This window comes from Rattus norvegicus, chromosome 1 (genome assembly GCF_021556685.1).
Source record: "Rattus norvegicus strain SHRSP/BbbUtx chromosome 1, alternate assembly SHRSP_T2T, whole genome shotgun sequence".
In the NCBI taxonomy this organism is placed as follows: Eukaryota; Metazoa; Chordata; class Mammalia; order Rodentia; family Muridae; genus Rattus; species Rattus norvegicus.
Genome location: NC_141534.1, coordinates 211,020,078 through 211,031,899, shown reverse-complemented (window position 1 = coordinate 211,031,899; position 11,822 = coordinate 211,020,078). Strand labels below are relative to the sequence as shown.

At 52.5% G+C, this 11,822-nt stretch overlaps 1 protein-coding gene across 1 annotated transcript; it reads left to right on the top strand.

The window, feature by feature from the left end:
• Ascl2 (achaete-scute family bHLH transcription factor 2) lies at nt 1-2,415 on the top strand. The gene is given in 3 exon segments (NM_031503.3): nt 1-275; nt 545-1,335; nt 1,903-2,415. Coding segments are annotated over 2 exon segments (783 nt in total). The 5' UTR covers nt 1-265; the 3' UTR covers nt 1,318-1,335; nt 1,903-2,415.
• The last annotated feature ends 9,407 nt before the right edge of the window (nt 2,416-11,822 follow it).

The following is an 11,822-nucleotide window of genomic DNA, read 5'->3' as shown; positions in this document are numbered from 1 at the left end:
GTGCAACCCTAGGGGGTCGCGCTCTTCTACCTCTTTGGCCACCGCAAAGCCTAGTCCGTTCTTCACCCGGCTGCAAGCGCTAGGTGTACGGAGACCTGGCAGCTCTTGGGGCTTAAGGACTGAGCACCAGAGCCGGTGGAGGTTCCTGTGGAGTACATTCGGACCCTCTCACAGCCCCCGAGAGTGCGGGACGTGCGGAGCGCAGTTCGGGATCTGCACTCGAGGACTTGTCGAGGACGCATTAAGCTAAGCATCTGCTCGGAGCATGGAATCGCGTCAGTAGGCCATGAACTGCACCCGGGAAGGGTGGGGGTGGAAGCGCGCGGGGTGTCAGCTTTGCAGAATGTGTACGCTAAGGGGAGGGTGAAGCGTGGCGGGAGGGCGAGGCGAAGGAAGGAGGGCGTGAGAAAGGAGGCGGTGGCGGGCGGCGGAGAGTTATCTATACTTTTAAAAAGGAGCCGCTTGAGCCGCGTAAAGGGAGACCTGGGGAGCGCCTGACCGCACGCGCGGGACACGAGCGTACCACGCTTCCCTACTCTTTCAGACTTTAACTGGTACGGGGTCCCAAGGCTCCAGAAGGCTAGCGACGCGTGCCCTAGGGAATCCTGCAGCAGTGCCCTGCCTGAGGCCCGTGAAGGTGCGAACGTCCACTTCCCACCGCACCCGGTTCCTCGCGAGCACTTTTCCTGTGGCGCACCGAAACCCGTAGCGGGGGCCCCGGCGCTGAATGCAAGCTTGATGGACGGCGGCGCGCTGCCCAGACTCGTGCCCACCTCGTCTGGAGTCGCTGGAGCCTGCACTGCTCGGCGGAGACCCCCGTCCCCGGAACTGCTTCGCTGCAGCCGACGGCGGCGATCGGGAGCAACCGAGGCCAGCAGCAGCTCGGCGGCCGTGGCACGCCGCAATGAGCGTGAGCGCAACCGCGTAAAGCTGGTAAACTTGGGCTTCCAGGCGCTGCGGCAGCACGTGCCGCACGGCGGCGCCAACAAGAAGCTGAGTAAGGTGGAGACGCTGCGCTCCGCGGTAGAGTACATCCGTGCGCTGCAGCGGCTGCTAGCAGAGCACGACGCGGTGCGTGCTGCGCTCTCTGGGGGTCTATTAACACCCGCTACTCGGCCGTCCGATGTGTGCACGCAGCCCTCCGCCTCCCCTGCCAGCGCGTCTCTGTCCTGCACCTCTACATCCCCAGACCGCCTAGGCTGCTCTGAGCCTGCCTCTCCGCGCTCCGCCTACTCGTCGGAGGACAGCAGCTGCGAGGGAGAGACTTACCCGATGGGGCAGGTGTTTGACTTTTCCAATTGGTTAGGGGGCTACTGAGCACCCCACACCCCTAAGGTAAGTTCCAGGGTGGTGGGGAGGAGAGGCGGTAAGGGAGACACGTGGTGGGCGGGCCTGGCACTTAGCGCCACGGGGACCCAGTGCAGCCGGGGCTCAGCCAGGGCGATCACTTGCATTTAGCGCACGCTTCATTTTTCCTCAACCTTTTTCAAGCCTGAGCAAGACCGGCGTTTGTTTGTCCGGGATTGCAAAACTTCCTCTCCGAGCTCTGCTGTGGGTGGGGGAGGGGGCGGCCGGGGGAGGGGAGCGGCCTCAGGGCCGGGCCGGCGAGGTCCCAGTGCTGTCAGAGCCCGGCCGAGTCGGGTGCTGGAGGCGGGGTGAGTTTGCATTGCAAATCGCGTCCTGGGCCGGGGTGCGGAGTGAGTCTGCTGGAGCCGGCCCCTGAGTCACTGCGGGCGGGCCCTGAGCGTGCGCCCCGCCCCCGTCGGCGCCTCCGAGCGGAGCGGATCGCGGCACCCGGGGGCTGAGACTCCAAAACTAACCAAACAAATGAAACTGCCTACTGGGCCTTGGGAGGTGGGGCGGAGTCCGCACACATTTAACACCTTTTTATCTTCCTCACAGCTGCGTCCCTGGGTGTCCCCTGGTGGACCTACCTGCGTTTCTTGCCCAGGAAACCTGGGCCCATGCCTTACCCATGCTGTCTAGTGCAGCCTGACCAAATGCCAAGTACTGACCTCTGCTCGGCCTCCACGCCGCGGAATGACATCTTCCATCTCCCAGTCCTTGCCGAACCAGGACTTGGAAATTTCTCAGGAGAAAGAATTTTACAGTGACAATCTGCTTTTTATCAATTAACTTGAACTGCTGGAGGACTCTGCTGAAAATATGAAGAATTATTTTTATACAAAGGATCCTTAAGCTTGGAGCACAATAAAGATGACCTCTGTCTCTCACCCCCACTGTCTAGAACTTTCCAACCTGGCCAAAGTGTGGACGGGTCGGGCCCTGAGGGCAAGATGCCTGGCTGCACCCTTCTTCCTCTTCCGAAGCCTATCCTGACGCTGATGTTTGGCCAGTGTGGGAACCCTGCTATTGCAAAGTGTACTATTCTATAAAAGTTGTTTTTCATTGGTGTTTGTAGTGCCTTCTACCCGTCTCACCCTCTTGTGTCGCCCGTGTTCCCCAGGTGCAGTCTAGGCAGGGGCAGATATCACTGGCTGAGACTTCTCTTGAGACCTACATTGCATGGGTGCCTTCTCTAGCCATCTCCCCACAGATGCAGGAGCAATTCAGACACCTTGGAGGGCAAGCGCTTTCCTGCAGATGTCTGCGAGCCAGTATCCGCCCTCCAGGGTGGCTCTCCTCCGGGAAGGATCTGTGTGAGAGGGGCAAGGGCAGGGTGCTAGGCTGAAGGTAGATCTCTGGATTGTAGGCATCTCCAGGCCCAGGTCTCTCTTCCTTACCACCTAGTTGGCCCTTGGCAAATTGCCTTATTTGCAAGTGGTATTGAGCCTAAACCTACCTTCTAGATTTTGGACAACCTACCCATGCACTTGCAGCCAGCATGTGCTGGGCTCCTGTGCTGACTGCTAGCGTCAGTGACCATAGTGAGGCCCTGCAGATAGATCTCTACTTTAAGATTCTCTATTGAACAGGGAAGACCTGGAAGCTTCCTCAGCACTCCCCACCCATGTTCCTTAGCTCAGGGAGCCAAGCTGTGATTGCTAAGATATTACCTTGCTCCACCTTTGACCCCCGGAGTCTCCAAAGCTTTGAAGTCTCCTGTGTCCAAAGCTCCCTTTTATTGCAGGGGTTTGGGAGGGGCTAAGGGGATCCCCAGTGTTTTTAGGGTGCTTCAGGCATCCCTTCAGAAGGGAGTGGTTGGGGCACAGCCGTTGGAGCCATGGGAATCAGGAAGTGCCATGCAATGGAGCAGATGTCTCCCATGTACCTGTGGCAGCAGTATACAGGAAGATCATCTGTCTCATGATAGATGGGTTCCTTCCCTACAGGGCCCAGAACCCTAAAGCCAGGGTCAAAGATGAGTCTGCCACTTCAGTCAAAGGTTGTCAGCTTCTCTGATGAAGATCAGACTCAGCTGGGGTCAGCCCAACCACAGCTTAGTGCCACAAAACTGAGTGGACCTGTCTTAGAAGACAACATGGGGCATGGCAAGGCCATTGAGGGAAGGCCACCCTCTCTCTTCCCAGGAGCCTGTTGGCCAGCCCAGTGTGTTCACTGAACCAGGCGACCTGAATTGTCTCCTGATTTCTTTCCTGCATCTCCAAGTGACTTACGGGGAGGTGGGTTGCTGGAAGCGTGAGCTTCCTTGTGTCCATAAATTCCCGGTGGTATCGATGGTGTGCCCCTGTTGTATTATGGGATATCTCTGAAGTCTTCATGAAGCAACTTTTGAACACTTAGGAGACTGAGACAGGAGGATTGTTTAGAGTTTCAGGCTAGTCCAAGCTCAAAGGGGGCAGGGGTGAGGATGGGGGTGGGGAGGAGGAAGGGCAGATGGCTCAGTAGGTGAAAGTTCTTGCTGTGCAAGTATAAGGACCTGCGTTTAAAGCTTCAGAACCCACATAAAGGTTGGATATACAGCACGTCTGTAATCCCAGTGCTCCTATGGAAAGAAGGGAGGCAAAGGCAGGGGAATCTCAGGAAGTGTGCGAGCCAGCCAGGCTGGCATGCACAGCAGAAAAACAGCAAGAGCCCCCTATGTCAAACAAGGTGGGAAGGGAGGAGCAGCACTTGATGCTGTCTTCTGACCTTCACGCACGAGTAGGTGCATACACAACACAGGCACAAAGAAACTCTTCTGTTTCGTGAACTGAGGGTGTATTGGTGTGTCAGACAGAATCTCCAACCTTGGGGAACTTGCCTTCTGCTGGAGATGAGCCTATTGGTGAGAGGTACCAGTTCACGGGCAATCAAGTGAAAGAAACTGCTTAAGCCCAGAGCCGGGTTATGGCTTAAGGAGGCTTCCGCAACTCCACCCTGCTCCCTCCCTCCACGTGGTTTTGAAGCATCTCCAGACGATGGTTTCCTTGCCTAAGGAAACGCAGTACTTTTTATCACTCACAGTGATGAAAGTGCAGCTTGCCAGCCAGTGGCACCATTCTTTCTCTGACATATAGAACCAAGGTCCACCCTGTGTCTAAACACCAAACTTGCTAGATAGATCTCTTAAGCCTCTTGGAAGCAGTTTGTCCCAGGTATCCCATTTGGAGCACCTCACCCTGTGTTTCCTGCAGCCTGAGGGATGAGAGTGAAGCTCTTTGGCAGTGTACTATCCTGTGTTTATATCCTGCTTCAAGACTCTCGGTGTAATCACCATATAGTTTCTTATTCAAACTTATCCTAATGGGGCCGTGTAGAGAGCAGAAGAGCTGTTTACAAGCAGCCAGACAACAGGTGAGTCACTGGAGCGAGTCCCTTTAGCTGTTAATACTTATCCCCACGGATTAAAGTGCTCGAAGCCACAGAACTTGATTGTGTCAAATAAGTGAGATTCTAACGCCGGATTCTCATCTCTTCACTGAATAGTGAGAAAGGTGGCCCTGGAGCTGTCCAGGAGAGGACAGCTCCCAACATTTGGCCTTCTGGATGAACAAGGCTAGGCAGAGTCCCTCCTGGACAAGACCCCTCATGGCCCAGGGCCCCTGACTTGCCCCAGGCTCTGCTGGCGTTGGGGTGGGGAGCAGCAGAGTTCTGCTGGAAGGAGAGACACCTATTCCAGGCAGAAGGTGATCTGAGTCAGTCTAGGAAATGGAGGCAGGAATAGCCTCGTGAGCTCTCAGCCATGGGACAGGGTGGAGACCATTCACAGAATCATACTCAGTGTGCCTGGCATGGTAAGTGAGGAGGTGGAAGGCAATCAAATGACCTGGGCTCCAGGGAGCTTTGGGGACACTCTTTTGCTTGTGATCGGTAAATGTTCTTTCTTGTCTCTTAATCATAGAGACACCAGGGGAGCACGAGAGTACTCTCCTGGGAAGATTTCTATAGACTCTGACTCAAAAATCACATTCTCTCAAGTGTGTCTCTTCTTCACGTGTGTGTGTGTGTGTGTGTGTGTATGTGTGTGTGTGTGTGTGTGTGTGTCAGGGAAGGGGAAAAATAGTCATTGACAAACAAGGACCCCAAAATAGGTCAGAGAAGTTGCCAAGTTTGAATATCCTATGAATTCAGGTCTCCAGCCACACATCTCGGGACCTTCATTGGCACCACCCTCTGCATTAGGAATGAGGTATTCCACATGCTACGTGCAGCACAGACATCCCACTGGGAAGACCAATCTCAGGTGGAAACCATCTTCCGGACAGATAATGTGTCCTGTGTATAGGGGGGTCTAGGGAACATGCACTGGGTCCCGGGCTGCAGCAGAAGTCTGGAATTGCATCCATTTCTCTCAATTTCTCAGAGCCAACTATCTATACAGTCAGCGCTGGCCTCATGGGATAGCCTCCTGTCCTCTGATGCCCTGGGGTTCAGCTGAGTTTCTAGACAGGTCTGCCAATCAAGGCCATGTCTTTCATTCCTGGGCAACACCATTGAAGACACAATACTCCCAGATACTGTCTTCCCAAAGGGGTCCAGGCAGCCCTGGGACCCCAGCTATCAATCAGCCTTTGGAGTCCCAGAACCCTGAGCTCTACAGAGACACAGAAACAACCCTTGTGCTGAAATATGCAGGATGTCCAGGGCAGGCTGAGGAATATCTGAGGCACAGAGCAAAGCAAGGGGAGTTTCAAGAGGTACCTGTCCATCATCTTTTTTTGGTTTTGAGCAACCTTCTCCTGCCATGTGTCCCTACCATGATGTGTGGCCCAAAATGTGAGAGACAAGAGACAACATTAAGACCTTTGAAACAGAGAGCCAAAATAAATCTTATTTGCTCACAGACTGATAATCTCGAGTGCTTTATATTGTAGTGACAGGAAGCTGGCTGAGGCGCACTTTTTACTCTAAAAGGGCAAAGGAGTAGCATTAAAGGATTTAAAATGCAAAGTTTCTTCTTCTTCAGTGTCTTCTGTCCTGCACTAATTTAATGCCATTGTGAGGAAAGAAACAATTTAATGGCGGTTGGTTCTCTGTATCCAAGGGCTCTCCAACTGTAGTCTGAAAATGTTTGCATGTGCATGCATGCATAAGCACAGTACATATGCGTGTGTGTGTGTGTGTGTGTGTGTGTGTGTGTGTGTGTGTGTGTGTGTGTGTAGGTCAGAGGCTGATGTTGGGTGCCTTCAATTATTCCGCACCTTAGTTTTGGAGACAGGGTCTCACTAGGCTCGAAGCTCATTTGTAGGCTATACTGGCTGCCTGGAAGGCCTCAGGGCTTCTCCAGCGCTGGAATTACAGCCAAATGCCACCATTCCTGGGTTTTTATATGGGTGCAGGGGTCAAACTCATGTCTTCATGCTTTTGCAGTGCTTGAATGTTTGAGCTATCTTTCCAGCCCATTGAAAATATTTTGAGATGTTGTTGGGTGTGGCAGTGCAAACCTTCAATTTTCAGCACTCCAAGGCAGAGGCAAGCAAGTCTCTGACCTCTGGAGGTCAGCTTAGTATACAGAGCTAGTTCCGGGACAACCAGGGCTACGCAGAAGAAGAAAAAAAGAAAATTAACCCATCTCTAAAAAACAAAATACAACAGAACAAAATGTTTCGAGAAACAATTTTACCCGTGGTAAACATGTGGGGACTTTCCCCTTGTCACATACAGTGTTCTGTTGTAGTGGTGCTGTCAGTCTCTGGGGGAGGATTAAAGCACAGGAGCTTTGTAGGTTCTGTAACACAACAGGGTTCTTTCTATAGAGGAGTTTTAAGCACCCCTTTTTGGTATCTCCGAGGTGGTAGTTTCCCAAACCAGTCACCCTCAAATATAAAAGGCCAACCAGAATAAATGACATGGATGTTGTTGTGGTCTGTTTTTCTGTTGTACAATGCCAGTTAGACATGCAAATGGCAGTACATTTTAGCTGGCACACAGAAATTCTGACAGGACATAGTTCCCGGTACCTCAGAGATACTTCATGGCCAAAGTCCCGTGGTTTTCATAGTGTGCCAGCACTGTCCACCCTTGCTTACTGGTGAGAAAGAGGACAGGACAGGCTTGGTGGCATATCCCTTAAAACCCAGCATTGGGGGGTGGCAGAAGCAGGCAGGTCTCTATGAATTTAAGGTCAGCCTGATCTACACAGTAAGTTCCAGGACAAACAAGGCTTCACAGTAAGACTGTGTCTCAAACAATAGCCACAACAAAGAGCAGCTGGGGATGATCCTCCTCCCCTGTCAACATCTTCAGCATAAGTGGTTGTCTGTTTGATGGAGGGAAGTCTCCCTGCTAGAGACAGACATTGTCTCCTATTGCTCAGCCCTTCATGCCTACTTTGTCTCTTTCCTGCCTTTGAAGCCAAGTTCTGGTTTGAATGGAAAATGTGGTCCCTGGACACCTATCTTGCTCATCTGTGGATTTAACTGGGAGACTTGATCTGGTGGGGGATGGTGACAAGGCTGGACATGAACAGAGTACAATGTCTCCTTACTGAACAAGTACACTCCAGACCCTCCTGGTCTTCACCCATCCACTCAGGTTCAAAGGTAAGAGTAGCAAGAATTTCAAGATAGGGATACTGTGTGGCCCATGGGGCTATAGAGGTCTCACATCTAGGAAGCTGGTCCTCAAGCCACCCACAGAACTTCCATTTGAAGAGGTCCCACATATCACTTGCTTTCTGCCCCCTTTTGACATCATAGCCCCTCGCAGATGGTGACACCCAGGCATGGCCAGCAGCAGAAGGGCTGTGACAGGAATCACTTTTGTCAACAGGGTCCTGTTACTCTTCCACTTTCCCTTTTCATAAGATTAGTGACCTTCAGAGACTTGGGGACCACAGCAGCAGCTGTGTCCAGAAGCACAGGCCTCATTTCAGGGCGAGCAAACTCTAGTGTAGAATGAGGCTGAAGGGACCTGAGTTAGGGCTGTCTAGGAGCATAGGTAAGGGCTTTAGGGCAGGAAGGGCCCTGGAGGCTTCACAGCACAGGTAGGCCTTTGGGCGGGTGCGTGTCGTCAGCCTCTGTTCTCTTAAAAGAAGGGCCTGTTCTGATGAGTTGGTTGGTTTGGGTTGGCTCTGAGCTCTGGGGGGTCTGGAGAATGGCTTGTCTGTTCTGGAGCCTAGAGGAGACCAGACAGGAAGAAAGGAAGCAGAAGCTGATTGTAGGGGGTCTAGGCTGTGAGGACAGGTGACTAATGGGGGATGAAGGCTGCTGCCAGGGAGAAGACACTGCACAAAGATGTGGAAAGCTCTAATCTCCCCAGGGGGTGCGGGCACATCCTCCAGGCCTCTTTGAGGGGTCTTACCCTACCCAGAAGCCACAGGTACCCTGAGTAGGCCTCCAAGTGAGCAGGCCACATCTCCCTTTTGCCTGCCCGAGGCAGGGACTTCTACTGTTTTCTGCCAGTTAGAGAAGAGCTTGGACCCAGCTCAGGCCTCTAGACACTCCAAGCCTTCCAATCATCTGAGAAAAGACCCACATCCTGAGCCTGGAGACAAGAGGCAGGTGTCTGGGGGCTCAGGAATGACTCCCTAAAAGACTGACTGGAGGGGGTGACTCTATCTTGACCACCAGGCCCTGCTTCATCTCAGATCTTGCCCTTGTTGGCTCCTGGCCCTATTGCTCTGGCCTTTTACTTCCCTGGCTCTAAGTTGGTTAGTGGAGTGAGGTGATTGGCCAGAGGCCTAAAGGCAGAGAACCCCATCTCCTGCCTCCTGTACCAGGTGCTCAGCAGGACCCCTGCTGAGATTATGAGCTCCGGCTCCCCTCCACCCTTTCCATTTTACATGTTGGAATAGTCAAGGGAGCTCTGAGCTGCCAGGTGCCTAGGTAGCTTCCAGATGTGCGGTCCTAGCCACCGGAGGGCAGGGACCACCTGTCACTCTGACGGAGTGACTTTGCTCAAGGCCACTCAGCAATCGGAAGCAGGATAGGATATGCTTGCCAGCCCCAGTCTCTACCAGCGCTGTCCCAGCCCTCCCAGGCACTTACAATGCATTGCAGTAGGTCAGGGAGGGTTATGGGCTTCCAGCTGGGTGCTGCTTGCCTGTAAAGCTGGCCCATTTACTAATGCCGGAGGGGCACATTTGCAGAGCAGCAGAAGGACCCAGGAACATGACAGCTGCAGAGGCAGAGGTGAGTCAGCTAGGTCTGGGTCTGGAGACAGTACCTTAGCATCTCCTAAGGGATATTTCTCTGAGGCTAGAAGTCCAAGGTAGAGGAGTTACAAGGTGTTAAATGGCAGATGGTGTCTTCTCTTGCGTCTTTATGTGATCATTGTCTGCGTGCCTGTGTCCTGATCCTTTTTACAGGGAACCCAAGTCCTATGGAGCAAGGTCACCCTAGTGACCTCCTTTTAACTTACCCCTCTAAAAGACTAGTACTCTGGATGACTGGGTGGTTGTGGCTTCAGCTGACAAGAGAGTGTATAGGGAACAGTGTAACCCCCAAGAGAGAGGAAGGGTGGGTCCTCCTATATAGATGCATCCAAGGCTACACCTCTCCTTCACTGCTAGCCTACCCTGGAGAAGCAGGTCCTTCTTTGGGCAAGTCTGGTAGATGGTAACTAGTCTAGAACTGAAGACAGAGACATCTGCATTTCCATTTTTTTTTTTTTGAGCTGGGGACCGGAACCCAGGGCCTTATGCTTGCTAGGCAAGCACTCTACCACTGAGCCAAATCCCCAACCTGACATCTGCATTTCCATGTGGCCATGGGAGAGACATCTCTCCTGAGACTAGGTTGTCTATGACTGGACCGGAGAGGAAAAAGCTACGGGCTAAGACCCCAGCCTGGCAAAATGGAGCCTAGGAGGGTGGGATGGACTCCCTCTTCCTCCAGGGGTTGCATGGCCGAGAGGGCACCTTTCTACCTGTGACGTTATGTGACAGTGGCTCCAAACAGACTGAGGAGCACACAGTACCCCAGGTCCTGCTATGGGAGCTTGAGAGCTAATAAGACAGGGATGCTGGCTTCCTACACCTGTTGGTTGATTACAGTTTTCCCCCTAGCTTGTCCCTTGGGCCTGTTCCTCTAAGTGATGTGGCCCAAGGTGCTGATTGTGCTGTGATATTATCTGGGAGGTGGGGGCAGCCCTAGGCTCCTAATTACCCTGTCTTCCTTGCACCTGGTGCTTACCTGGGAGTCCCGGGCTTAGTCCCGTTCTCCTACAGCCTGGCTGCATTGATAAACATGCAAATCTCCAAATGAACGCAATTAATACCCAAATGAGAGCCAGGGAGCAGCCTCGGAGTGGTAGAGGCTGGCCTGGGCTGTATCTTGGAGTATCAAATATTTGTCTCTTATTTGAATGCATTTTGTAGGCTGGCAGGTGGGGCCTTCAACTCAGACAACAGCTGTCTATAAGCTAGGTTTGGGGAGATCTGTGCTGGATTTTATATATCCAACTACACCCTCTGGGACCCACAGTCTAGCTCCTCCCTGACTACATCCCATCATTTCCATATGCAGGCTACTCTGTAAGCCACACCCTCCTGCAAGGTGGGCACAGAAAGTAGAGACCCACTTGTCAGACAGTAGGACTGAGGCTTGAGAGTAGACGGCTTTGTATAAAAATGTAGCTGTGGAGGGACGGGTGAGCATACATAATTTCTGGGGTTATTTCTCCTCCTCCTCCTCCTCCTCCTCCTCCTCCTCCTCCTCCTCCTCCTCCTCCTCTTCTTCTTCTTCTTCTTCTTCTTCTTCTTCTTCTTCTTCTTCTTCTTCTTCTTCTCCTTCTCCTTCTCCTTCTCCTTCTCCTTCTCCTTCTCCTCCTTCTCCTTCTCCTTCTCCTCCTCCTCCTCCTCCTCCTCCTTCTTCTTCTTCTTTTCTTCTTCTTCTTTTCTTCTTCTTCTTCTTCTTCTTCTTCTTCTTCTTCTTCTTCTTCTTCTTCTTCTTCTTCTTCTTCTTCTTCTTCTTCTTCTTCTTCTTCGATGTTGCTGTTGTTGAAGCACTTTATTGAGAGGCTTGGGGGAAAGGATGTAGAAACCCATGCTGTCTGCTGTCCTGCACAGGGCACACCTTAGAGATATCCCTGGGGCTAAGACCCTGGGGTTATTTCTTATCCCAGTCTGGAGCCAGAACTCTATGGGAGAGACTACGGCAGTCAGGCAGGCAGACAGCTTTCTCAGGACTGGGTGTATGTGACCCAGACCCCTGGGAGCACAACACATGTGTCTGATGGCTCTCCAGTTCTTCCTCCTATTTTGAGCCCAATCTGTGTATAGCTAGTCTGACTTCCCCCTGGAGGTGACGGCCTTGACCATCTCTGGGACTTGATTGGGATCCTGGTTACTTCTCTAGTCAATTTTTCTCTGGACACACTTAAAACTAGTAGGGTGCTTAGAGGACAGTCTTCAGAGCAGAGAGCTTCTTTCTCAGTTTACTCTGCTGGGGTGCCAGACTTGACATGTTTCCTGCTTTACTCTCAGCCTGTGCCCATTGTACAGATGTGGAGGCTGAGTCTTGGTTGTCTTCCCCAGG